The 27,846-nt window shown below is 57.7% G+C and overlaps 1 protein-coding gene across 8 annotated transcripts; it reads right to left on the reverse strand.

Annotated features, from left to right (window-relative positions):
• On the reverse strand, positions 1–27,662 carry EPHA2 (EPH receptor A2). 8 transcript variants are annotated; one of them, XM_036848763.1, is made up of 17 exons: positions 27,347–27,628; positions 22,607–22,674; positions 20,182–20,851; positions 11,721–11,876; positions 11,283–11,615; positions 10,630–10,745; positions 10,005–10,158; positions 9,426–9,525; positions 8,887–8,942; positions 8,515–8,640; positions 8,234–8,419; positions 8,001–8,140; positions 7,691–7,900; positions 7,337–7,486; positions 6,387–6,580; positions 5,628–5,783; positions 1–942 (listed from the first exon to the last, which is right to left on the reverse strand). In XM_036848763.1, exons 1-17 carry the CDS (start codon positions 27,429–27,431, stop codon positions 837–839), a joined length of 3,006 nt encoding a protein of 1,001 aa, XP_036704658.1. In that variant the 5' UTR covers positions 27,432–27,628; the 3' UTR covers positions 1–836. The 8 variants fall into 8 exon arrangements, with proteins under 8 accessions (XP_036704658.1, XP_036704678.1, XP_036704649.1 ...); XM_036848783.1 differs by having other exon boundaries at positions 8,001–8,062; positions 27,347–27,627; XM_036848754.1 differs by having other exon boundaries at positions 8,001–8,419; positions 27,347–27,636.
• Positions 27,663–27,846: the final 184 nt, after the last annotated feature.

Genomic DNA, 27,846 nt, shown 5'->3' on the forward strand with positions numbered 1-27,846 from the left:
AATCTGCAACTTTATTTCAGAGCAGAAATAAGTCATTTCCTAACAATAAATATAAAAAAAATAATAATAAATTAAGGTTCGAAAAAAAATACCCAACAGAACAAAATCATTAATACTGACAGAGTAGAAAATGTTGTCTAAAGGGGTGAGAGGCCGGATGGGCCAGCCCCCAGCCTGGGAATGTCTGACACAGGCCGTTGTCTGTCCCCAGTCCTAGCCGGGCCTCCGTCACACACACATTCTCTCCACAAAGTACAAAATATATATTTAAAAAAAAAAAAAACCCTCCACACAACCAAGCATCCTGTGAGGGCCCCGAGGAAGCAAGAGTTTGGCCCGTGGGGGCTGAGGATGGGGCCTGGGGGGCTGAGGAAGGCACTAGAGGGACGGGAGAACCACTGTGGGTCTTGCCCAGCGGACTTTGCTGTTTGTCCTCTTCTCGTGAGGTACCCTGCTCCTGTGACCGCTGCAGGCTGACCGCCCCACCTCCTGAGACGGCGAAGGGGAGGTCAGTTTAGCAATGTCCCACGTGTGTGTCCAAAGGCCTTGGCGGGGCTCCTGCCCCAGGGGATGCTGGGAACACGATGGTGACTGCTAAGTGCTTGGCTGTCTGTCCTTTGTAGGTGAAGAGGCCCCCCTGCCCAAGGTCCCTGAGCGTCTCCTCAGCTCAGGCCAAGGTATCGTCCAAGACCCCCCAGCAGAGCCCTCAGGGTGGCATCAATAAAGAACGACTAGAAATAAATAAGGTCCCTAGTGGCCCAGCACGGAGCTGGCAGGGAAGCCAGTCTGTTTCTTCAAGTATTCTTAGCTGAGGGGGTCACGAGGTCTGTCAGGGCTCAGATGGGGATCCCCACTGTGTTCACCTGGTCCTTGAGGCCCAGCAGGCTGTAGGCAATGCGCTTCTGGTGGCCGGGCAGCCGCACCCCGATCCTCTTGATGTCGCTGTGTGGGGGAGGGAGAGAAGGAGAGTGAGGGGCTTGCTCTGGAGAGGTGGGCAGCCATGGGAGGGCGGTGAGGGGGGAGAGGAGGGACCGGGGAGGGCGCCTTGGGCACCTGGGGGGCAGAGAGCCCGTAAGGCAGAGGTCTGATGAGAGGATCTTTATCCTGAAAGCCTGCCGACACCGACAAAATTTGGAAAATGATTGAAGTGCTGAATGCGAGCAGCTTTGTTTTTTTTTTTAAATCAAATCTGCACCAAATCTCTATGGTAGGTGCTGTTTTTGCCCCCATTTTGCAGACTAGAAAACTGAGGCTCAAAGAGGTGAAGCGACTTGCCCAAAGTGACCCAGGCTAAGAGGTGGAGGAGCTGAATCAAGCCAGCTGTGAACAAAGGCTTCCCTCCCCCACCCTGGGGTCTGTCCCCAGGTAAGGCTCCTCCCCAGGCAGCACTGATGCCATCACCAGATGCCAGGGACCCTCTGGGGGTGTCGCTCAAAGCTCTCTGCCCAAGGTCTCTTCACAGCCATCACCTTATTTCACCTCCACTCCCTCCAAGTTCTCATAACGGAGGAAGGACTCAGGAAATCCTTGCTGAGGGGCCATCAGAGGTTAAAGTTCTGCTGGTCTCTAATAGGAGGGGCTTTCAGGTGACCAGATACAGTGACTAGGTTACCCTGAGGTAGGGGTTTTCCCTTTACAGACCTCAATTTCCTCACCTGTAAAATGGGATAACAGTGCCTAACTGGAAAGTGGGAGATCCCGGATACTGGTGGCAGAGGGGTAAGGCGGCATTAGTACCAGATAGAAAGACACACCCAGGAGCCCATAGCCCTTCCCTGCCCCTCCTTTCCATGCCCCTCCATCCCCTTGTAAAACCACTAACACTCCAGGAGCCCTGGAGCAGACCTTACTGCTTACTCTGGGAGTTTCCTCTTTCACCATCCTCGTCCACCAGCCCAAACCCATGAAAACACCCAGGTTTTTATGGGCCCTCTCCTGGCTATAAAGGGAGCTAATTATATGGTGCAAGCTCCTATTTGCAATTCCGGAGACATGACTTTCCCACAGGCTCTGGGAGTCCCTGGAGAAGTGCTGAGCACAGAAGAGCAGGTGTGTGGGAGGGTGACTCAGGGATTGAAGCAGGAAGGCCAGAAGTCAGACATCTGGGAGAACTTCCTAACCTAACACTACAGTGCCATTTCTAACCTATACAGTTGAGGGTGTTGGAAAAGAAGCACTGTTTTCCCCATACCTGTAGGTCTCTAAGTGTGGCTCCCAGATAAGTATTCGGACCAGAAGGGAAGGAGGCACTTACTGAAAAGGCAGGATCCTGGGCCCAACTCCAGACTCACTGACTTTGAAGTTCTGAAGGTGGGGCAGGGAGTCTGCATTTGATCAGATCCCAAAGACCCTGATGTATGGTTTAAGGACCAGTGGGTTATGTTAGCTATAGCAGAGCAACAGCCGGGCCTAGTGCACCAGGCTCATCCCCTCACCCCCAGCCCCTCCCAAGGTCCAGGATAGGCCTGGTAAACAGTAGGCCCTCAAGGAGTGTCTGCTGAATGAATGAATGAATGAATGAATACTTTAGTGGCGACTGAGCCATTGCCCAGGCTGCCTGGGGCCCCTCTCCCAGGTTGGTGAAGTTAACTTGACAGGGCGGGAACTGAGGGTGCTTCTGAGGTCCATCTAGGAGCAAAAGTCCTGGGCTGGGAGGCAGGAGGCCGAATTCTAGTCCTGGATTCCACCAGAGCCTCGGGTGGGTCCTGTCCTGTCTTTGGGCCACAGTTTCTTTATACATAAAATAGGAGGCTCTGATTAGACGCTTCTAAGCCACTTGCCCCAGCCCCATTCTCTTCCAACACAAAGCCCCCCAAACCTTCCCTGCCTCATTTCCTAACTATAAGCAGAGACACACACAGGATGAGGCTCCCAGACCGGCCAATGCCCGCGGCCTCTTGCAAGTCTGTTCCTGCCCCAGCCTCAGTTCCTCACTCGGAGATCCAGGGCAGTCACTTCCTTGGATCAACTCCCATCATAGGGGTGGGGAAGCACATGACTGAGGCCACCTTCTTCCTGAGCACGCGCAAGGCCAGCCCCGGCCTGAGGGAATTCAAAGGCCACAACCTCCCCGGTGAGCACGGACAGTGCGCTGGCCCTTGGCGCAAGGAGAGTGGAGGGAGAGGTGGCCCGATCATTCATCCTCTCAGCAAACATCCCATCAGAGCCAAGCCTGTGCTGAGGGCACTCGGAGACCAGAAGACCTACCAGCCAGTGTCCCCACGCCCTCTCAGGACGCTGTACGCCACAGCCTCGCACTCTGGACGGGCCTTTTGTTGGACTGGGTATTTTTCTGGGGTGTAACATCCACTGCTTTCATTAGCTCCTCGAAACACATTTAGAACCACTCACTACTCTAGCTAGAAACTCAAGTGACTCCAAAATAACACGGTGAATGCTCAAGACGAGAAAAGGTGGCCACTGTGGGACCACAGGGAACCAAGCAGCCAGCCCCCTGGGAGGGGGCAAAGGAAGCAGGGAGGCAAAGGCGGGGGTAAGGGCATTGAAGCCGAAACCCAGACCCCATCCCAGAAGGGCTGAATTCTGAGAGTGGCTCAGAGCCTCGCGCTGGGATCCACAGCATGTGTAGACACAACTCTCGGGGTGAAAAAGCACTTTGAGACCCCCCTTTCTTTCATTTAATTGAAATAATGAAGGAGGCAGTGGCGTGAGTCACACAGGCCCCAGATCTGAGCACCAGTGGAGCTGATGGGAGGAGAAGCAGCGTGGAATGACTTCCTGCCTTTATGCAGGCCTTTTCAAAACACAGCACACACACCCTCCACCGATCCAAGACAGCCCTGTCCCTGCTCCTGCTCGTGGGAAAGGAATTGGCCGAGGAGCACCCCGGGCTATTTCGGGAAGCTTCCACGAACATGTGTTTCCTGTATGCACTTCTCCGTGCCCTCAGCTCTGCTCACCCAGAAGAGAAACTGTACTGTCCTCGGTGGGAGCTCCTGGAGGGGCAAAGGGGGCTGTTCCAGGTTCCCAGGTTAGAGGAGGGAGCCGAGGAACCCTGGTATTTGCCCACGGGCTATGGGTGGAAAGCAAGGGCATGGAGGAAAAGGGAACAGCGACGTGGGTTAAGCCCTTACTGTGTACCAGGCATATCATCTGTATTACACCCATGCAATCCCCACAACGGGGAAACAGAAACCAAGGCTCAAAGATGGAAGCTAATTTGACCAAAACCACCGGCTAGGGAGTGGCCAGTGTGGGACTCGAACCCAGGTGTGACTGCAGAGCCCAAGCTTTGGACCCTGCAGTTGGCTGGAAACAAAAGATACCCTGGGGCCCGTCTCTTCTCTCCACATTTCCGGGCCGCCCTCTGGTCAGCTCTGTCCCTGCCTGACTTTCATCCTGGCCTTCCCCTGGGACAGGCTGGGGCCTGGTCTGAGAGGCCTTGAGCAGCAGGTCAGAAGCCCAGTTGAGCAGTTTTCAGAGGCCTTGGAGAACGTTCAGACACAGGCCCAAATCCCAGAACTGTGACCCAGAACTGTGGGACGCCTGGGTCATCCCTTCCCATGTGATTCCCAAAACCTCTCAGCCCCAAGGCTCATTCCCACCATGACCTTGGACCTTACACAAGCTGGGCTATTGGGAACTAACAGTATTTTTAGAAGCACAAAAGGCTAAGAGGCTAATGTCTTCTCCCTCCTGGGGTGGGAGGAGGTGTCCATGCCAAGGCCATGCCGGGAAGGGTCCCTGATGCTGGAGCTGGGAGGAGAGAAGAGCTCCCATGGGGCAGCCTGACAAAAGGCAGAACCCAGGGCCGGGGCAAGGGGTAACTGGCACTTCTTGCCAAGCTGGACCGCAGGGCTGAGTCAACCACACGGGGAGAGGTGCCTGGGATGGGTTGGCCTGGTGCCCTCTCTCCTCGGCATCAGCCAGGAAAGTCCAAGGGCTCTGCCCATTTCTTCTCAGCATCCTGGAGAGGAACGCTGCCCCTAACTGGCTGCGTGACCTCGGGCAACCTATGTAACCTTTCAGCCTCAGTTTCCCTACTTAAATAGGGAAGTAATAATAGCACCTATTCACAAGGCAAATAGGGAATTCAACCAGGTGATGGCTGTGAAGTGAAGCCTTTCTTCTCTCAGCTACAAACTGTGTGACCTGGAGTAAGCCATGTAACCTCTCTGAGCCTCCGTTTCTCCACTAATGACCTCCATGGTCCCTGAGCTCTGGACCCTGACTGACCAGGGCTGGAATCCCCCAAATGGCCATGGACCCTGGGCTGTACTGTTTCTGACCCGCCCAGTGGGACTACTGACGGGAACCACCTGCCAAGTTATCACGAGGGCTGGTTCAAAGTGCTCAGGCACAGAGCTGGCACAGCCCCACGATAAATGCTACGGTTATGATCACAATTACTATTATTTTCTCGCTGTGGAAAAAAGATGTAGGAAGAGGACGGAGCCACGAGTAAGTGACCAGAATTGCTGGCTGCCAGCCTGGTTCTGCCCTTCCTGCAAAGCCACTCTCCCCAAAAGAGAAGGAGAGAGAAAGAGAAGAGAGGGGAGCGTTGGGAAGGTAGAGAGAAGAGCAGATGGGTGGTGGAGCCAGAGGCAGCCTGGGGAGGCAGGAGGCGGGAGAGGGCAGGCGCGGGTGGGACCTGAGCGCAGACTCACTCGTTGGTCATCTGCACCACCTTCTCAATGGCCGTGTAGCCGGCCGCCAGGAAGTGCTCAGTGTACTGCTGCATCTTGATGGATTCCAGCCACTCGGACACCGTGCGGAAGGGCACACCCTCTGAGCCGCTGGTGCTGGGCAGCCGGATGGACACCCTGAAACAGGAGATACCGGCCCGCGAGTGAGGGGCTGCAGCACCTTGCCCATGATGCTGCTCCCTAACCCCGGCAATTCACTCAGCTGCCCTGTGCCTGGGTTTCCTCATCTGGGCAACGGGGCAGCCAAGTCAGGTAGGCTTCCGGGAGTCTGCCTGATGTGTCGGGAGCACTCAGTGTTTATAGCTCCTGCTGCCCCTCTGCTTCTACTGACGATACCACCACCAGTTACTACAAAATAACCAAATGTTAAGAGAGTCAGGTTTTCAGAGTCACAGACCCAGCCTGGCCACTTGCCGGCACATAAGACACTTAATTGCCCTACGTCTGTTTCCTCATCTACAAACGGGGGATGATTACACGACCCAACTCCTAAGTTGTTTAAATGAGTTAAAACACATTAAGCGCTGAGTGCCGCGCTGGCACGTTTACCGTATATGCTGATTGGTTCCGTTAGTGCCACCTGAGCCAAGCCGGTCCAGTCTAAGTAAAGCCCACGTGTAACTTCTGAGCCCCTTGCCCACCACCCCTGGCTGTCCATTACGCTGAAGTGGCTCAGGAGTAAAACTGGGGGCCACCCTGGACAGAGGGTATGGAACCCACCGGGGGTCAAAGTCAGCCAGGGTCTTGAGGGATTCGGGGGCTCGGATGAGCTTGTCCAGGATGCTGACAATGTCGGCGAACTTGGGGCGGCGGGCGCGCTCCTGCTGCCAGCACTGCATCATGAGCTGGTAGATGGCGGAGGGGCAGTCCATGGGTGTGGGAAGCCGGAAGCCATCATTAATGGCCTTCATCACCTGGGGGAGGGGGCGAGCAGGATGGTCAGGGGTGCCTTCACAGCCCTCAAACTCCCCCATACACAGGGGTTGGCAGAGGAGAGAAGGGGAGCCCCCGAAACAGAGGGGTTGGGCCCCCTTCCTTGAGCACGACACACAACCTTCAGCGCTACACAAAGGACGAGTGCTAAGAGGGTGTCTCCAGAGGAGGAAGGGTCTCCTGACTTCGTTCCCTCACAGGGTACCCCGGGCAGCAGCCATGCTCTGTGCCCTGCAACCAGCCTCCCTGAGGTCTCTGGGCGCCTATACACTCTGCTCCCTTTAGCCAGAGCGCTCTTCCCCCTCCATGTCTTCACCTGGCTGCTGCTTTATTGTGCCGTAGTCCTAGCTGAGATGTGGCCTCCTCTGGGAAGCCTTCCAGGCCTCCAGGCTGCATGAGGCACCAGGCACTTGTGCACACACACACACACACACAAACACACAAACACACACACACACACAGATACACACATGCATGCACGCACACACTTCCCCCACACCCACTACTTCTTTCCTCGTCCTTCCGCTGAGTGTAAGCAGGGACTGGGTCTGAAGCTTAGCACAAGGCCTGACACATGGTAGGCCCTCAATAAACATTCACTGAACGAACCAATGAAGGGCTGTACCAGATGAAGATTAGCCCCTAAAACTCTTCTCTGCGCAGCCCCTGGGGTTCGAGAATGAGTAAAGGGTTTCAGTTCAAATCCGGATAGGGCTGGGCAGGGCGAGGGGGCCTACCTCGTGGTTCGACAGCTCCCAGTAGGGCCGCTCGCCGTAGGTCATCACCTCCCACATGACGATGCCATAGCTCCACACGTCACTGGCAGAGGTGAACTTGCGGTAGGAGATGGCCTCTGGAGCCGTCCAGCGGATCGGGATCTTGCCACCCTGCGGGGACCTGGCCAGTCACTACTGTCCCTTAGGCCACCCCCAGGACGATCGCAGTCAGGGCCCTTCCTCCATGCTCCCCAGAGGCATTCTTGCCTCCTGAGGCCCACGCCCCAGGTGTGTAGGGGAGAGGACCCCGGAGCAGAGCGAAGGCTGCTTCACCTTGAGGCCCCCATCCCAGGTGACAGCCGCCCCAGCCCTTACACTGGTGGTGTAGGTGGCCTCGGGGTCATCCTCCAGCACACGGGACAGGCCGAAGTCAGACACCTTGCAGACCAGGTTGCAGTTGACGAGGATGTTGCGGGCAGCCAGGTCGCGGTGGACGTAATTCATGTTGGCCAGGTACTTCATGCCGGCCGCGATGCCCCGCAGCATGCCCACCAGCTGCAGCACGCTGAACTCGCCATCCTTCTCCTGCCAGAGCACAGGCCCTCAGCTGCCAGCCAGCCCCGTGCCCACCAGGGCCCCTAAGCGCCGGCCACAGATCCCGGCCCACCCCGGCCCACGTCCTCACCCGAAGGAACTTGTCCAGAGCCCCATTCTCCATGTATTCGGTGATGATCATCATGGGCTTGTCTGCAGGGGTGAGCACAGGTGTGAGGGGATGGCCATGGGTGGAGGGAAGAGGCACAGGCGGGGCTGGGGTGGGCACATCTATGAACAGAGGCTCTATCAGAGGCCCCGGGGGGCAGTCCCCCCCATTCCCCGCGTGGGTCCCCCACACCCCACTCTGGAGCCGGGCCTCACACTTGGAGACAACGCCCTCCAGGCGGATGATGTTGTGGTGGCTGAACTGGCCCATGATGCTGGCCTCGCTGAGAAAGTCCACCCGCTGCTTCTCTGTGTAGCCAGCTTTCAGCGTCTTGATGGCCACGGGTACCTCCTTCTTGCCCGACACCTTCAGCGTGCCCTTGTACACCTCCCCAAACTCTCCTGCAGGCGGGCGACGTGGGAGACACACCACAGTCAGCCCGGGCGTCGGGTGCTCCCAACCCGTACCGGGCCCCTCGGCCAGCGCTTAACCTCACCTGCTCCGATCACCTTCTGCCGTGTGACACAGGACGGATGGATCTCGGTGGTGAACTTGAGCACAGCCTGGTTGGGGTCCTCGTATGTGTGTGGGTCCACGTATGTCTTCAGGGGCTTCAGTTGTTCTGGGAGGGGAAGGAAGGGCAGGGTCATAGACAGTTTGGGGAGGGGAGGGGTCCCTACAAGGGGCTGCCTTGGAGGAGGAGGAGGGGGAGTAGGCAACAGTCCGGACGCCTCAGGAGCTTCTGGCTCAGCCCTCTGAGCTGCCCGAGGGCACCCAGGGAGTGCCCTGGCTGCCCCCATCTCTACCACAGAGCTGGGGAGGCCCGTGGGGACAGCAGGCCAGGCATGGAGGCGGTGCTGCATCTCACCTGACTTGGAAAAGTAAACGTCTTCCGAGGACTGGCGCATCCGCAGGCTCTTCCTCCTGAGAGACCCCATGGGAAACCAAACACGCAGGGAGGTCAGTGACCCGCCCCAGCCGGGGAGCTTCCTGACCCGACTCTGGTCCGGCGTGCGGGCCTGGTGTGCTCAGCCCTCTGCTGAGTCAGGCAGAGGGCATGGGGAAGGCCAGGGGGAGAGGAAATGAGCAAGCCGGGCTCACTCCTTGGGATCTACACCCCGTAATGGCCCCTTAAGTGGCTGTAATGAAGGCTCTCCTCATTAGAGCTCCCCAGAGCTTCCTGCCCGCGTGTCCCAAGGAAGTGTGGACGCACTGTCATAATGACCACCATGCCCTGAGCCTCGCAGGTGCTGTGCTGAGCCCTTTACAGATCATTACATCTTTACAGCCCCCCGGGAGGCAGGGACTAGATTCCTATCAGCCCCATCTCCCATACAGGAAACTGAGGTTCCCGCCCTTGTGTCCCACCTAAGCCCTTGGGGAGCCGGGGCGTAGGCTCCAACGAACCTGCGGTGGATGAAGAAGCCAATTCCTGCCAGCACCAGAAGCAAGACCACACCAACGGCCACGCCACCAATCACTGCCATGTTGCTAGATCCTTCCGTGGCTGCCAGTGAGAGACCAGCAGATGACAAGGGAGCCCCCCACACTTCAAATCATGGTAATACCCCCAGTTGTATATTAGGGCCCCAAGACACCTGCCGGGTGCCTTTACTAGTGATGGTCCATGAGGATATTTATTCCCATTTCATAGATGGCAAATGAGAGGGCTTCCCCAGGGAATACAGCAGGTAGTCTCAGGTGTGTGGGACTCTCCACGATGCAGGATTTGAACTGGGCCCACCGATACCAGAGCCCACATCCTTCTTTCTCACAACACTGCCCTGGATACACAGCTGGTTCCCACACCCCCAGCCCTCAATTCTGCCCCCTCCCCAGACTTGGGGCCGACCCACACTGGGCTGTCCTAGGCCCTGGCCGACCAGGAAGGGGACACTTCTAAGTTCTTTGAGCCATTCCCTCTGCCCACGATGTCCCGGTTGTTTCAGGACTCTGGCCTGGCCCACACCCTGGTCCCCGACTCACACAGCGTCTGGAACTCGTGCACCTTGCTGCCAGCACCCTGGCCCTCCTGCGTCAGCGCCTGCACCTGGACCAGGTAGATGGTGTCCGGAGCCAGGTCATCCAGGGTCACGGAGAAGCCTTCAGTGCGGCGCACGTTGTAGCTGTTGGAGTCCCCCTGTGGGTGTTTGGCGGGTGGAGGGACAGACAGTGAGGGCAGGACCATCAGCTTAGCCCACCAGAGAGCAACCCCAGCTTAGCAAGGTGACAAGCTACGTTAGCAACCTCGATGCTCTCCTTACAGAGGAGGAAGCTGAGGCTCAGAGAAGTGAAGCGACTCACTCCAGGTCATAACCAGCAAATGCGTGACCCAGGACTCAAACCCAGGTCTGTCTGATCCCCAAGACCTGGCTCCCCACCACCCAAGACTATCTCTTCTGGGGATTCCAGAACACTATGTCTTCTTTCCCACAAATCTCTGCTGGGCTGGCCTGGGAGAGGCAACTCTCAGGAAGACCCCAGACCCCAGTTTCCTCATCTGCAGAACAGCGCTTCTTCAGATGGCTGTGTTGTGCAGTGAGCGTCTATGTGACCAGCTGGTCCTCTGCTCGAAGCCCAGCGGGGACAGCCCCAACCCTTTGAGAGTTACCTTCTTGCGGTAGGTGACCTCGTACTTCCACACGCGGCTCTGCTGTGGTGGAGGGATGCTCCAAGAGACGCTCAGTGAGGTGGTGCTGCGGTCCTCCAGCTTCACCTTGGGGGGCTCTGGGCAGGACGGTGGGGGGAGGGGAGGGGTGTGAAAAGCCACGCGGGGGAAGCGGAGTAGTGGGGATGCACCCAGACGCATTCCCATCCACAGCCCAGGCTCCTTAGATCCCGACCTGGGATTCTCAACTTCCAGCTCCAGAGCACAAAGCCCCAGGCTGGGCCCCACCACAGGCTGGCACATCGGGGGTACCCTGTGCGTACTTATGAGTGCATAAATAATAAAAACAAAACAATATCTGACTCTTGCTATAACCTCTCTATGGACCAGGCACTGTTCTAAGAGCCTTATATACAAGAGTTTATTAAATCCTCTCAAAAGCCCTAGAACGCCCATTTTACAGGTGAGGTAACTGGGGCTCAGAGAGGTTAAGTAACCTGCCCACAGTCACAGAGCTTGGAAGTGATTACAGGGACTGTGCCTTTAACCACTTGCTGCTGTCTCTCTCTGAACCTAGCCAAACCCTGAGTGGTCATCCTCATGAAGCCCCACCTGGGCGGGCCCCAAGGGTACAGCTGCCACCCCTGGGCCCTCACCTGTCTGGTTGATGCTGACGCTGGCAGTGAGGAAGCTACGGCTGGCCACCAGGTCCGAGACGCCGTTGCGGGCCTCTACGGCAAAGGTGTAGTTCATGTGGGGCTCCAGGTCACTGACTGTCACGCTGGTGCGGGTCAGCCCGTGCGGTGGCTCCGAGTAGCTCACGCTGGCCTCGCAGGGCCCGCACTCGCCTGACTCGGGCCAGCACTGCTCGCAGGTGACACTGTAGGTGATGTCCTCGCGGCCCCCGTTGTCCTGAGGGGGCGTCCAGCGCAGCTCCACTTTGGCGCCCATGCCCACAGCCGTGAGGTAGTGCGGGGCAGAGGGCGGGCCTGTGCAGAGGGCAGAGGGCAGAGCTCGGATCCCGGTAGGCCTGGACACGTCAACATCACCACGCCCAGCTCTGTCACCCCTCCTTGACCCGCTGTGAGACTCACGTGTGCAGGGCAGTGACAGTGGGTCCTGCGGGGCCCGGAAGTAGCCTTCCTCACACTCGCAGGCGGTGGCCCCCTCGGAGGATGGCAGGGTGTGTTGGGGGCACTCCAGACAGGGGCTCTCGGATGCCTCGGACTTGAAGAACCCCGGCGAGCAGGCTGGCAGGCACAGGGACAGACGTCAGCTCAGCCTGTTCTCACCCCCAGCGACTTTTCACTCCCTGGCCCTGGGACCCCTGGCAAGTCACTAAACCTCTATGGGCCTGTTTTGTCATTGGTAAAATGTCTTAGGATGAGAAAATGCATGCTAAGCACATAGCTCAGGCCAGGCACCCACGAAGTGCCTTGCCCTCCTGCTCCAAACCTTTGCAGCCCTCCCCAGTGGCTCTTGCAAGAAGCTCCATGCCCCTGAGCCTGGCATTCAAGGCCCACATCTCACCTTCCAGCTTCCTAAGAATCCTATCTCATAGCCGGCTCAGCATTGGACAGAGCATGCTGCCCACCTGCCTTATCTCCTTTAGTCTGTGTGGACCAGCCTGGCAGGTCCCCACCTGAACTGCGAGCTGCCCAGGGCAGTGTCTGCTTCTTCTTCGCCATTTGTGTTTGCTGACTAACAGATCAGACAGGGGCATCAGGATGCCACCTCTGCAGGTGTTCCCCCCACCCTGGGACCTGACCGCTTTCCTGTTCCGGGGCTGGCTGACCAGGAGGCAGGAAAGGCCAGGCCCCCAGCATTTTCTCTGGACCTGCTTTCAGGGACCCAGTCATTTCCGCCACTCACAAGCGCGGCCAGGAAGCAGCTCTCCCTCCCCCGGTGGCAGGTCCTGTCCTGGCCAGGCCGGGCGGGGCTCGGACACCTGATTCCAGAGGCTCCTTCCTCCCACCACCCTATCCTGCCCCTGCCCCAAGCCCTTTCCTGGTCCCACAGACAGGAAGCTACCCAGACACTGTGCAGGGCTGTCCAGGGACTGGGCAGCTGCTGAAGTGGCCAAGATGGGGTGGGGTCACCCAGGGACCCCTTACCCAACCCTACAATTATCGTTCCCGCCCTCAGCTTACTCTGGAGAGGGTCCTGAGATACCTCCAGCCTCAGTGTCACGTTCATCAAACACTGATCCTCAACTCTGCGTCCAGCCCAGTGCATGGACCTCGAGATGAGACAAAGCCCCTGACCTCTGGGAGCAGGAGCACGTGACAATGTCCACCATAAAGGGGTGCGCAACAAGGACCTACTGTATAGCACAGGGAACTCTGCTCAATGTTATGTGGCAGCCTGGATGGGAGGGGAGTTTGGGGGAGAATGGATACATGTATACGTATGGCTGAGTCGCTTTGCTGTGCACCTGAAACTATCACAACACTGTTAATCGGCTATACTCCAATAGAAAATAAAAAGGTAAAATAAATAAATAAATAAAGGGGTGGGCAAAGGGCTCAGGGGGTAGAGACAACCTTGGCTAGAGGTTTGTGGAGTCATAGAGGAGCTATTTCAGCTGGGGTTTAGAGGCCGAGTAGGAGTTCAGCAGGGCAGAAATACTGGGAGGAGGAGTTGGGGGTGAGAAAGAGCAAGACTAACACAGGAAGTACGAGTGCCTTTGTGGTCGGAAATCAGGGGAGCGGCAGGCAATAAAGCTGAGCCATCTCCAGGGACCAGATTGAGGAAGGCCTTTAATGCCAGGTAAAGGACTTTAGCCTGGGGGCAGTGAGAGCCACTGAAGGTTTGATGTAGAGAATAATGGCACAGTCAGATCTACGCTATCAAGAAAAACTTGTGGACAGCCTCCCTCCTTTAGTCCTCTATGCCAGCAGAGGTGGGGAGTCAAGGGACAGGACTCAAAGGACACCCAGTTCCTAAGGTCTTGGATAGTGACTTCCCGTTAATGACTGCTTGCTGGAGGCCCCAGGGGGACCATCCCAGAAGTCTCTCTCACCTCCTCTGCCTGTCCTGCCACTTCAGAATGTCAGCACAGGCCCTGAAAGAGCTCAGGCACATGCTGCAGGGAAGGGGGCTTGTCCAGGACAGAAGGGACCTGGGACCCGACTCCTGCTCTGTGCAGAGCCTGAAGCCCCAGTTACAAACAGCAACCACTGATTCAGCAGTTGCTGTGTGCAGTTCCTGGGCCACGCACTTGACATTCATTTAGTCCTCACAATAAGTCTGTTATACTAGGCACTGTTATCATTCATTCCACTTTGGAGGTGAGGAAACGGATGCTCAGAGAGGCAAAAGAACTTGGCCAAGGTCAACAAGCTCCTAAGACACGAACCCAAAACCTAAACCCAGGATGCCTGAACTCGAACCTCCCCCCTTTCTCACAAACATTTCAGTTTGGAGCAAAGAGAAATCAATGTTCTGAAACAAGCCCGAAGAGAGAGGAGAGGAGGTGTGACCCGCTTCAACAGCCAGAAAATCCCAAGACTAATTTCAGAGCAGCTGGGGGGCGGGGCGAGGGGCTGTGCCACCTCTTAACATACGTCTTCTCATACTGGGCACATTTATGTCCTATGGGGAGAAAAGACTAGAATCAAGCCCGGGGGGGTGGGTGGAGGTTTGTTGGGGCCGCCAACGTGGCCTCCTTCAAGGCCCAAAGGTCTTTCAAGTCTCCTATTGTATTTAAGAAATCCATGTGTATTTTGCATTCCTCCTCATAACTTATCTGTTACAATACAAAAATAGCTCTCTCCTCCCCCAAATCTTCGAGTAAAAATGAGACTTCAGAAAGCTGGGCTATGTTTATCCTGGGATCTCAATTCCCCCAAATGCCCTGACTTGTCTGCCCAAGGGGCTTACACTCTGGGTAAGTGCTGGCTCCAGGTGGTCCAGGCCCCACTGAGTAGGGGTGCTCAGGGGCCCCTAGAACACGATCACATCTTCCCCGCTCAGGCTCTCAGGCTCAGGAGGGACCACGAGCCCCCACAAGGTTTTAGCCACCTGCAAAACCCACAATGTCCCCACTCCCCACCACGTGGTTGCTCCCCAGCCTCCAGCCCTATGCCAAGAGGTGGAAGTGGGGGAAGAGGCGGGTTCCATTCTTTGGTCCCAGAGCCCGGGGGTGGCCCGCCTGCTGCCGGCAGGAAAGAGGGAATTTGGAGAGATTTCCGCTGCGGATGTGCCAGATATTACAGTGGAGAGGCAGCACCAACAAGGCATGTACTTGCCTGACGAGAATGTGGTGCCCCCTCCTCCAACCACAGAATTTCAAGGGGCCTTCCCAGGGCCCTGCCAGAGTGTGCCCATGCTCAGGGGCCCCAGAGATCATGTGTCTGACACCAGCAGGCCCCTGTGTCTTCCTGACTTAGCGTGGTTGGATTTCCTGGCATGCTGGGCAGGCAAGTAGGGACAGGGGTCACACTTTTGGTGTTCACACATTCTCAAACATACTCACATACACAAAATACCCATGGTCCCTTCGCCAACCAGCAAACTCCTATGCATCCTTCAATACCCAGCTTGAGCTCTTCTACGCAGCCCTCCCAGACTGCCCAATTTCTGGTCCCCTTCTAACCATTAGGGCATCTATTACTCAATCTTATGTTTACCAAATAGAAATTGAGCGTTTCCTACGTGTCTGGCACAGTGCTGGGTGCTGGGAGACCATGGCAAGATAAACACTGTTTCTGCTCCAGGGGAATTCACAGCCTGGCTTTCATGCTTCATTGGAAATGATTTCTGCACATATTAGGATCCTCTATGAGACTGGCAGCTCGTGGGGAGCAAGAATTATCTGTGTCCCGTGCCCCAGCACAGGGTCTGGCATGCAGTAGGTGCTCAGCTAGTGTTTGCTGACTGGATGGATGAATGAATATGTGAGTAAAGACAAAACCCACGTGCTCATTAAACACGAGCTCTAGGGCCACAGAAATGAGCGGCGTTTCAGTCCCCAGGGAGACCCTGCGGGGACGGTGCACCGGGACACCACCTGCCTGGCACTGGAGGCTGACTCTGACACACCTGTGGAGGACTCCTCTGACCCCGGTCGCCTGGCAGGCCCGGGCCACTCCGAGCAGGGGAACTGGGGCATGGTGGCTGCACCCAGGGCTGCACCCCAGCTTTTCCAGTTCCCGATGCCCGCCCCTCAGGTGGCAGCATGGGGTGTGACTCAGGGACATACACCCTCTGGCATGACGCAAATCCAGCCCCTGGCAGAGCCCCTCCCCCAAGGCCCAACAACCTCCCGGGCTGGCGGTGGCGAGGTCACAGGGTCAAGAGGTCGCAGTGACAATTCCCTGCAGCCAGTCACCTCCCCAAGCCATGCCCAGCTGACGACCACATGCACCCCCTCAGCCCAAGGATGCGAAGCCTGGACTTTGTCAGGTGCCCTGACGGGCAGCAAAAGGCGACCCCGTAAGTTACTGACCCTGCAAATGAGGGGAACTGATAACTCCAGACCCCGGCAGCTTCTCAGTCCCCAGCAGGCCCTGTTGCCCCCACGGAAGCAGTTGTCCCAGTGGCCCAGTTGCTGCTAGCACCTTGCCCTTTTCCCACACACCCTGGGGAATTATCTTTGTGCGCATTCCTCGACCAAGCTGTGATAAGCACAGCCTCTGCTTCCCGCTGTCTCCCTACCACCAGCCTTTTATCTTCTGTTTGCTTTCCCTTCCTCCTTCCTTCCGTTCTGGGGACTCACTCACCTCAGTGAGGGAGGGAGGGGCCGCCCCATGGAGCTGCCAGCGTCTGAATTTGCCCCCAGTGTGAGCTGAGGGCAGGGTGAGCCGGGCACAGAGGTGGGAGCTGCCACCCCCAACCCCCAATTCAGGCCAGAGGAAACTCCACAGAAATAAGGCCCGGTGGCACTCCCCAGGGAGGGGACAAGCCCAAGAGTCACAGCTCATAGTTCCCCGCCTGGGGATCAGCCCTGTCCCGACTGCCAACAGCCCCTGCCATGGCTCAGGGACACCCTGCCTAAGGACCACCTCAACCAGCTCCTCCCCTTCAACTCTGGACCCTGGGAGAGGCCTGGGCCACTCAGGATGCCAGCACTAGGCCCCGGCTCCTTGCACACACAGTGAGGTCACCCAGTCTGCAGCTTGCCAGAGCAACCCAGGTTCTCAAAAGGAACCACGGCAGAAAGTCACAGGAGGTAGGCTCTGATCGCTAAGTCAGCAAGGCTCCAACCTACCCATTTTACAGGTGGGGAGAATGAGGTCCAGAGGGGACTCACCAAGGTCACACAGCTTGTGGGTAGAAAGATATATGCCAGGGGCACCTGGGGACAGCTCTCCCCATGCCAGGCCCCAGCTCTTTTGGTCACTGTTTCCTTTTTCTGGGCCTCAGTTTCCTCATCTGTAAAATGAGGATAAAGTCCTCAGGTTCTCTGGGTTGTTTGTGAAGACAGAAGGAAACCTCGCTTGGGAAATGCTCAGCGTGGGATGAGGTGTCCATGAACTGGGGGAGACAGAGAAGCTGCAGGAGCGAGGGGCTGAGCCCCTGGAGGGAGCAGGAGCCTCCAAGGAGGGAATTCCTGACCCTGCAGCCCCACCTCCAGCTCTGGCCTCCCAGCTGCTGGGCTGAGCCTCTGGCCAAAGCCGCTGGCCACCTGCTCACCTGGCCGGCAGTCCCCACCGCTGAGGCGCTAGCCGGGGCCCCACCAGCTCAGCTGCCGATGCCAGCACAGGAAGCAGAGACAAACAGGGAGACAAAGCCGCCCCAGGGGAGATGACGGTCAGCCTGAGTGACTCCACTGTCCCCTAGGCAGGCCTGGGGAGGGAGGGTGGGGTGGGGGGGGCGGAGCTGGAGGGAAGCTGGCTCATTCCTGACATAGCTCACAAGAGCTCTCTGGGCAGCGTGCCCACCTGTCCGCACAGCACCTGGGAGGTGCCTCTCTTCCGTTGTCCATTTAACCCTTTCTTGAGCTGCGAGCTTCCTGGGGAAAGAACTCTCAGGAGAAACAAATGCTGGGAATAACCTGGACCAGGTGCTGGGTGACCTTGGCCTGCCCAGCGCGCTCTCTGGGCTTGGTTTGTCATCAACAAAAGCCACAATGGGAGAATCTGGGTCCATGGCCCCGTGGAGGGTGAGGCGGGGGGAGGGGGGGGCAGACCCTGAATCTCTCTCCATTTCTCCCTTAACATGCTCAGTAAGAGCCCCTCAACCACCTCACATCCTGCGCCAGGACCCACCATCCCGGGCCTGCCCTGAGAGTCTGTCCCAGGGCCAGGAGCTGAGTCAGGGATTCCAAAGGAACTGGTCATTTCCCGCCCCGTTTCCTGACCCATCCTCCAGCTTGGACGCTGCTGCATCGCCTAGATTCAATCCTGATGCAACTAAATCTTAGCTGTGTGACTCCAGGCAAGTCTCTTCACCTCTCTGAGCCTCAGTTTCCTGTCTGTTAAGTGGGACTGATAACAGTCCCTGCCTCTCACGAAAGGTGGTGCAGATTCAGCAGGAACAGCCAGATAAAGCGCTTGCCGAGCTCGTCTCGTGCCTGCCCTGGAAGAGCACTTTTCTTTTCTTTTCTTTCTTTTTTTTTTTTTTTTTTGAAGAGCACTTTTCTACGGGAATTACTGTTATTATCTCCACTGGCATCCCAGTCAGGTGTGCTGGGGAAGGTCTGGAGAGATAAAGAGTAGCCAGGCTGGGGGTTCCCAACCACACAGAGGGTCCCTAAACCACGTTGAAGGGAATTTTGGGAGAGGGATCCTAAGGAGGAAAAACCAAGGCAACAGGTGGCCGGCAGTGGAGAGGGTCTCACAAGCAAAGTCAAAGATTTCGCTCCTGGAAACCGTCCTCCCTACCCTGGGGTGGCTCAACTCTTCACAAACAAAGCCTGCGAGGCCCTGACCCCCCACTTCCTGGGGAGGGAAGCCTGCCCCCCTTCCTGGAGAGAGACACCCCTCCCCAACCTCAACTGTCCACTTATCTCTGCAGGGCCTGAATCACCAGCCTGTGGAAAGTTTTCAGCTGCCCCTCACCCCCCACCCCTGCATTCCTGTGTGAGGATGTCATGTGGGAGGAGTCTGCTCAACCCACTGGGCTCCCTCGCAACCCCCCCAGTCATTGTCTGAAACTGGGAGTGTGCACTTGAGGTCCCCTAAAGCAGGGGCCGCCCGAAGAGCAGAGGAGAGCTGGGAGGACAACAGGGTGGTGGGAAGGGCCAGAGCAGAGACTGCACCACAGGCACAGAAAGGCTCTGAGGGGACGTCTCATTCAGGAGTTTGCAGACTGTGTTAAGCAGGGTTCTGAGGATTTGTTTTAAGAGGCAAGTGGAGCCCGTGAGAAAGGGCTTCAGGCTCCTCCAACACCTGAAACCCTTTCACGGGTTGCAGGATCCATGGCTAAAAACCAAGTATACAGTCTGCTAGTATAGTTGAACTTCTTGTCTTACGGACAAGAAGCCTGAGGCCAGAGATGGAGAGAGATTTACTGAAGGTCACTCAGTCGGTATGTATAGCTATAGGGCCTAACCCCCCAATTTCTCAACACCCTGCTTATCTCAGCAAAGAAGCTCCCAGAGAGAGGGGATGAGCTGGCTTTCCAAAGGTCAGCCTACATCTCACAAATGCCCTGCCCCACAGCCATTTCCAGAAAAAGTCACCCATTGAAAAACTCCACGTTGCTCTAGAGCTTTCCGCTGTCACAGGTCCTGGCCGGGCCAAGCCACAGCCTCCCAGTGTGAGCTCACTAATGCCCAGGCCCTGTTCCCAGAGAGAGTCTGATTTAATTGGCCCCCTCTCTGGGCTCAGTCTGTCATCAGTAGAAGCCCCAATGGGAGGATCTGAGGCTATGGCCCTGGGGAGGGTCAGGTAGGGAGGGCAGATCCTGAGTATCCCCTCCACGAAGGCATTTTTCAAAAAGCTCCCCAGGTGACTGTCATGTGCAGCCAGGGGATGCGAATCCTGGGTTCAATTCACTCACTTCCATGTACAAAAGAGGAGCCTGAGACCCAGAGAGGTTAAGTGACTTGCTTAAAGTCACACAGGGAGTTAACAGAGATGGTACTAGCTCCTGGGACTGTGCTATGTGCCCACAGTGCTGGTATATAATAGATACTCAAGATATACTTGTGGGATGAATCAAAAATAACAAAAAAAAAACGCTTATGTGTCAGACACTGACCTAAGAACTTTACAAGTATTAAGTCATTTGATTATCATAACAACCCTACAAGATGGGCACTATGTTCATCTCCATTTTACAGATGAGGAAACCCGGGCACAGAGAGGTTAAGGGACTGGCTTAAAGTCACACAGCTAAATGTAGACCTGGGATTTGAACCCAGGTATTCTTTCCGAGAGTCTTCACTCATAACCTCCATACTGTTTCTCAATGTATTCCTTCTCGGTGAATGAGTGAATCCAATCATAAGGCCAGGAAGCCTCCGAGATTTTCACTAACAGAACCACTCCATGTCTGAGCAGGGACAACCTTACCAAGATCCCCACATCCCAGAGCTGAGACCAGATCCCGGACCACAGCCTCCACCCCAGTACCCCCTTTCTCTGCCACCCCAGCGCCGTCACTCACCCTGGCAGGCGTCCTCCACCTTCTCGTAGCCTGCTTGGCACAGGCACTCGCCGATGGGCACCAGCCATTCGCCATCCACTGCACAGTGCATGCGGGGCTCTTCACCCCCGGGCGGCACTACAGCGTGGTCCACGCAGGTGCCAGCCACGGTGGCCAGGGAGGGCGCGTCGGAGCCCGCGATGGTCTCGGGGAAGTGGGCCAGGCCCTGCAGCTTCTCGGGACACTTCTTGTAGTAGACGCGGACAGAGAGCAGCGCCACGCAGGCACCAATGTCCTGAAAGGCCAGGTAGAAGCCCTTGCGGCTGAGCGGCCCCACGGAGCGTTCCTCCACGTTCAGCTTCACGTGGCGTGCTTCGAAGTCGCTGCTGACCGTGATCTCGTCGGGCGCGATAGTGTCAATCTTGGTGAACTGGCGCTTCTGGAAGTTGGTGCCATAGTCCACGTCAGACTCGGCGTAGTAGAGGTTGAAGGTTTCCTTGCAGGAGCTGGCGCCCCCAGGGAAGCTATTGCAGTCACGCACGGTGAACTTGAGCTCGATGAAGATGCGCTCGGCCTCACCGCGGTATACCCAGTTGGTACGGAGCCAGTTGTCCTGGTCGCCGGCCACCACGTTGCACACGGAGTACATGTAGATGGGCATGTCGTCCATGATGTTCTGCATGAGGTCCCACTGCACGGGGCCGACAGGTTAGTGTGGGCAGGTGCCTGGGGGAAACTGAGGCCCAGAGGCATTGCCCAGGTGGCAGAGCTGGGCATCAGGAGGCTGCTCTATGGCTCCTGCTGTCCTCATTCTACAGGGAAGGAAATTGAGGCCCAGGGAGGGGCTTCAAGTCACCGTCACACACTACAAGTGGCTGAGCTGGATCTGACCCCCTGGTGTCCCTGACCCCAGTGTTGCAGTGATGAACCCGTATATTAGACAGTGAGCTGAGGGTGGAGGCTGGGGGTCCCATGTGACCTCAGGCAGATCACTTAAATGGTCTGGGCCTCAAAGTCCCCATTGTACAATGGGGGCAAGAACTACCTCACAGAACTGCTGTGAAGATAAATGACAGAATGTCTATCGAATGCTGAGCACATTGCCTGGCGTGGGTGACAGTCATACGAGGCAGCGGGTAACATTATCATTATTATCCCTATTATTATTATCATTATAATTCACTGTGTAGATGTGTGTGAGTGGCGGGGAAGAGGTTAAGTCAGAAACAATGGATGATCCCCCATCACTCCTCAGAACATTGCTCAGCCTCCTCCAGGAAGACTTCCCAGGTTGGGCCAAGATTGGGGCAAGTGCTTCCCCCTGGCTCCCACAGTCTCTGTTATCTTAGCACCTAAGTGGTGACAACTACACCTGGCTCCCACACGAGATTCTGAGCTCCTTAGGGCAGAGACTGCATCTAGTTCATTTCTGTATCCCCAGGGCCTACCTGAAATGGAGTAGGTACTCAGGAAAGTATTTGTTGAATGAATGAGCAAATGAATGAAAAAACCAGAAGGGGCCAAGGAAAAAGACCTGGGCTGCATTGTGTCACACGGGCCTCAGATGCCCTTGGGCCTCAGTTTCCCACTCTATATAATGACTGGGTTGCATTAGGTGATCTGTGTTCTCTCCCAGCTGAACATTCCAGGATCCTGGAAATCCACTAGAGTTAAACTCCAGGCCTCCTCGGAGCTAAGGTGACCAGGGACTAGTGCCTGACTCCGCAGATCTGGCCAGCAATAGAAACTGTCCCCAGCTATCCCCCTGGAGACACCGCTCTCCCCAGCTAAGGCCCCAGAACAAATTCAACAAGGGGAAAACTGAGGCCCAGAGAGCAGCAGTATCCTCCCCAAGGCCACACAGTAGGCACAGGCAAAGCCAGGGGGAGGACCCTGGGGTCTTGCCCACCAGTCCAGGTCACAGCAGGGCAGGGCAGAGGGAGGGGGAGGGAATGAACTTGGGTGGGAAGGAGGCAAAACAAACTCAACCCCGAGCAGGAAAGGGAAACAACAGCTGGAGGAGCAGGGAGAGGGCCCAGCAGGAAGGAACCTGATCTGGTTTCCCGGGGCTGTGGGGACCTGGGAGCCCACATTCCCTGTCTCTTCCTCACCCCTCACTTCCTGGGCTGGGACCTCAAAGGTAGGGGGAGCCTTTAACCCCTTCCCACCCAAGAGGGGAATGAAGGGAGCGAGAGGGGATCCCTCTTGACCATCAGCCTTCTGGGGCATCCAAGCAAGGGTCCTGCTCTGCTAGGGCCTTCAGCTGTCTCCCCAGCTCTTTCCACCTCTCGGGCCCCTTCCCCACCTTCCAACCCCAGCCTGCCCAGTTGGTGTGAGAAGCAGGAACCTGAGTTTGAACCCTGGCTGAGCTGTTTGATCTGGACCAGGCCCCATCCTCCCTGGGTCTCAGCTTCCTCATGCCCACACCCGCACCCTGAAGGCTTACCCCTTTGCCATATGGGTGTGTGAGCCAGCCGAGTTCCCCTTTAGCTGCAGCAAAGTCCAACAGGACGACTGGAAGAGATGAGAGAGGGCACTGGGTGAGCTTGGGGGTATCTTCAGGGGTCAGGCCGTGGTGGAAAAGGTGAGAGTCCCCCAGGAGTCCCAAGAAGCCTTGAAGGCTTCCTCAGCCCTCAGAGAGAGACCCCACCACACAGGGTCACCATGTCCAAGAGACCCGTCTCTCCAGAAACAGGGAAGCAGAGCTCCAGGCAAGGGATGGGACCTAGTCAAAGTCACAGAGCAGGTTGGGTGAGGCCTCATGTCTCCCAGCCCACGCCGCCCCCTCAGCAGCCCCCAGCTGGGCAGAGCAGGACAGAGCTCGGCCCAGCAGGGGAACAACAGCTGGGTAGAGAGCTGGGGTGAGCAGGGCTATTAAGTGACACCACGCTGCCCCATCTGCTTCCTGAAACGGGGCCCCTCCGCAGCACTTCACATGCACGTGGGCCTTGGAGGCACTCTGGTCCGCTCCTGCCACGTCCCCTCCACACACATACAGCACAAAACACCCTCAGCCCCACCCAGGCCACGTAGCACATGCCTATGCAGCACACGTATGTACACACATGTCTCACGGCCCTCCAAGAGGAGAGAGCTGTTCACAGGTGGGAACAGCTCCAGGGAGGGGAGCAGGATCGGTGGGGGGTGTCTGGAAACCCATCTTCCCACCACAAAAGCCACAGAGCCGGCAGGATAAAGCCCTGAACCCATAGGGGCCTTTAGGAGGGACCCAAAGATACACACAGCTGGCGAGGTCCCCTCCCTGGGAAAATCGCTCCCGCTGCCCCCGTCCCTCACACCCTGGCCACTGCCCTGCCAGGGGTGCTAGGGGACCGGGGATGGAAACCCTTAAAGGGGACTTCCAGGCCCAGAGGAACCAGGTGCCAGGACCACACTATCCCCAGAGAGGCATCTGGAGCCTGAGGGAAGGACACATTGCCAGGGGCTTCCCTAGATCCAGCCCTCCCCTTGGACACCTCCCACTGGTCCACCCCGGGTTCTGCCAGGCTCAGGGGCTACAGCCAAGACCCAAGACCCAAGACCCCATTATGGCCCCCTCCTCCATTTCCAAGTAAGGTCCAGGTAGCTGCCAATAGAAGCTACCCTCCCTGGAGGACAACGAGATTGGAGAAACTGAGGCATGGACCCTACACAAGGTCCCTGGATTCCGAGAGTAAAGCCCTAAGGTGGAGGGGGGAAGGGACCAAGTGCTTACTTCCTTTGGACTCTGGAGCATGAGGAATACGGCCTCAAGAAGGTGCATTCCTCAAGGCCTAGGCCTGGAAGAATGACTCTAAGGGTGGAATCCCGGGCAGGCGGAGATGGGCCTGATTTAGAGAGATGGGGAGGGGAGGGGGAGAGGGGCCTGGGTAGAGTCTGAGAAACCCTTTCCTGAGGACAGACTGCCCTGCTCCCCTGGGCTGAAGGCCCCCAGGCCTGGGGATGAAGCACTGCCACCTGACCGCTGCTGACCCGGGCCAAGTCTCTCTAGGAAGGGCCTCACAGCCCAGACAGGGAGAGGAAATCCGATGTGGCACCGGCCCCAAGGCTGAGGGGACAGGGGAGGGTGGCTGGGGGGTGGGTAGGGGCAGGGATTTGTTCGGACATGCCCAAGGCTCAGGCTTGGAAAACTCACTAACCCCACTAGCAAATGGAATGTTCTGGCTACACAGGAAGGAATCTGGGGGCTCCTGGCTCCAGCTGGGTATGTAGGCGGACAAAGGTGAGTGTTCCTCAAGGTCCTGCACATTCCCCTTCCTTAGAGGGGTGGGAAGCTGCAGTCTGCGCCCCTGGGGAAGGGGGCTCATGGCTCCTAGGCTCTGAAGGGTTAACCTGGCACGGAGGGACCCCCACCACCCCTGCCAGAGCTCGTTGCCCTTCCAGACCCAGACCTGGCTCTAGAAATATCACAGGGCTCATCGGAGAAGAAAAGAAGCCTTCACACAGGAAGGAGCCCCCTCCCAGGGAAATTCCCTAGAACCGATCACCAGGAACAGGCGCCCAGCCCGGGTCCCTCCACCCTGACGCACGGGTGCGGCTTCCAGGGTCTGAGGCTCCTGCTCCCCTGGAAGGGGCGGGGGCCAACAGCCCCTCGGCTGGCCCCAAAGCCTTCACTGAGAAGCCTGGGCTAAGCAGGGCTCATCCAGGAGCCCCCTGTCCCTCCTCCCACCCCCAGGAAAACCTCCTTCTCAGTCTGAAGTTCCATCATAAATGTCATCCTTCTGGGTCCATATTATTTTAGGGCTCTTTACTCAAAGGCAGTGCGACCACCCACTCCCCTAGTGTCACCTCCCTGCTCCCCCCATCCCTACTGAACCAAGACCAGCTAATTCCTAAAGAAGCAGGGAGGCAGGGGGCTGGGGGGCGGGGAGGGGGAAGAATGAAGAAGAAAAAGGGAAGGGGACAGAGGGCACATTGGGCTCTTACGGAATCAAGAAGCCAAGGACTTTCCAGGCCTCCTGAGTGCTCTCCAGCCCACCTCCCAGCTGCACCCCAAGTCAGCAAGCCCTGCACCCCTGCCCAGCTATTCTCACTTCTCAGAAAAACACACCACACAACCGGGTGCGGCGGCCCTGGGCTCTGGCAGCCCAAGAAGCCAGATGCTCAGACCTAACCCTCCCTATACAGAGGGCCCTACTGAGGGAGGGCTTGGGCCTCCCTGTTTCCCCATCTGTAAAAGGAGGACAGATTCAGTGGCTGTTGAGAATTTAACAGGCTCCATCTGGGTCTCCCAAGGCAGCCTGGCTCCTCCACTCACGGGGAAGGAGAAGGGAAGCGAAGAGCAGCCTGGGTGAAGGGTTGAAGGGACTTGCGTCTCTGCACCCCGAAACCCAGCCCCAGGCAGATCCAGCACATCCAGCCAGAATCCCGGCAGCTGGGCCATCATTCCCCAAACCCCCACTACAGGCACACCTCCTTAGGGAGTCCTTCACAGGGACTCTTGAAGCCTAAGGAAGAATGTTCCCCTGTCCTTTTCCTCCCCCGTTCCATGGGGGGGCACTAGTCATCTAGGCTGGGGAGGGCTCGGCAGAGGGGCACAAGGACAAGCCTGCAGCACAACAATCGCCCAGTAGCATCCCTCCTGCCTAATCCCCCCACCCGCCACGGGCAGCCTTCAAGAAAGGCCTGTAGTGAATCCAGCTGTCTCTCCCGTTCTCTCCAACCGCAATCCCCCAGGAAGGGGGAGGACGAAAAGCGGGGGGGGGGGGGGGGCGGTTATTGAGGATCACAGAAATCCCTGCCGCCCACTCCTCCAGCACATTGGGACTAGAAACCCTGAGTGATTCAGGGACGGCGACAGGATGCCACCCCCGCCTCCACCCTCCAAGAGTTCCAGCTCTGGCCTCTTTTCCTCCCAACTTGGAACAGCAAAACCTCCAACCCCAGTTTGGGAGGCGGAAAAGGAAGGCAAGGCTCAAGGAAACTTCTCACCGGGCCAGGGCTTCCTCCGCACTTCCCCCTGGTGGAGCCTGCGGAAACCTCCCTCGGCCCCGGAGAGCGGGCAAAACTCGTTCTCAGTCGGAAACTGAAACCGGCCTCGGCTGGGTGGACAGGAAGGTCCTCGGCCAAGGGCAAGAGCCCCCATCCTCTCCGCGACCCTAGCCGAGGGGCAACGTCCCCACCCACCACCCGCCCCGCCCAGGGCAAAGTCCGCGGCCCCTCGCCCAGCGCGGCAGCGGGAGCGCCGGGGCGGGGGTGGGTGATGCAGTCCCCCACCCCCGGGTGCCCGGACTCCCTGGTGGCCCTGGGGTGACGGCTCCACACCTTGGGAGGCCGCGCCCCCACCTGCCGCATTTCCTCGTTCTGAGTCACCCCTTGCTCAGAACGCTTGACTTTGGGACTTCCTGTCCACGCTCGCGGCCCCGAGCCTGCCCCCCGAGCCTGGGAGTCAGGGGAGGGAAGGAGGGAAGGCTGTGCGTGGACAGCTTGGCCCGAAACTCCCCGCAAGCTCTCCTGCCCGACTGGAGGCATAAGGGGGCGTGGAGAAAATCTCAGGGAGCTGGGGCTTCTGCAGGGGTCTGTCTCCTCGCCTGTCGAAGAGACCCCTCCCCAAAATGAGGGGCCTCCACAGAAACGCCTTCTCCACAAAATCGGGGCAAGCAGCTTAGCGAATTCACCGTGAAGCTGAGCCGGCGGAAAGGCCCCCAGGTAGCCCATTCTCCCAGGGACCCCGAGCCCCCACCGGGACGCGTTCCTGAAACCGCCACCCTGGCTGCAACCGTGTGGCCGCCCTGAGTCCTCCTTTTCTTTCTTTCTTTCTTTTTTTAAATTTTTATTGGAGTATAGTTGCTTTACAATGTTGTGTTACTTTCTGCTGTACAGCAAAGTGAATCGGTTATAGGTTCATATATCCCCTCTTTTTTACATTTCCTTCCATTTAGGTCACCACAGAGCATTGAGTAGAGTTCCGGGTCCCCTTCTCTGCGGCCTCTGAACCCCGCGCGCCCGGGCCCCAACCTCTTAGTCCCCGGAGCCCCTATAACCCCCGGTGGGGGGGGTGTCCCAGATTCATCCCGATCGCAGCCAGCAAGTCCTCCCGACCTCAGCACTCCGGGACTGGGCGGCGCCAGGTCAGTTTCCAAAGTTGCGCGCGTCCAGGAGCGCCTGGCTCCGGGAGGAGCGGGGGTCCGGGGGTCCGGCCGCCGCGGCTGGGTCGGGCCGGGTGGCCGCCGGCGCGCACACTCACCTTCCTTGCCCTGCGCCGCGGCAGCCGCGGCCAGCAGGCAGCCCCACAGGAGGGCGAGGCAGGCGCGGGGTGCCAGACGCTCCATGCCGCGCTCCTCGCTCTCAGCCCGATTCTCCGTGCCCGGCTCCCGCACGCCCGCGCGCAGGCCTCGATGTCCGTCTCCCTCCTGCCGCCTGCGCGTAACTTCTGCCCCGAGTGCTTAATGGAAGTTGAGTGAGAACCGGCTCCTGTTCATTCATGCCCCGCGCTGACGTCAACGAAGCCACGCCCTCAGGAATGTCTTTAAAGGGGCCGGGCTGGCACCCGGCGAGAAGGGAAGGGAAGTCCCGAGGGGTTTGGAGGGGCTCTTTGGGCCCGCTGGACTCGCTGGCGCCCCCCAGGTCCTTCCAAGTTTGAGCGCCTCCAAGCGCCAGTGCAACCAGGGCTAGTCCTCGAGGATCTCTGAGCCGGGAATCCTCGGCCCAGACGTGGGGATGGTTTTGTGCTGAGCCATCCCCCAC

Source organism: Balaenoptera musculus, chromosome 1, assembly GCF_009873245.2.
Source record: "Balaenoptera musculus isolate JJ_BM4_2016_0621 chromosome 1, mBalMus1.pri.v3, whole genome shotgun sequence".
NCBI lineage: Eukaryota > Metazoa > Chordata > Mammalia > Artiodactyla > Balaenopteridae > Balaenoptera > Balaenoptera musculus.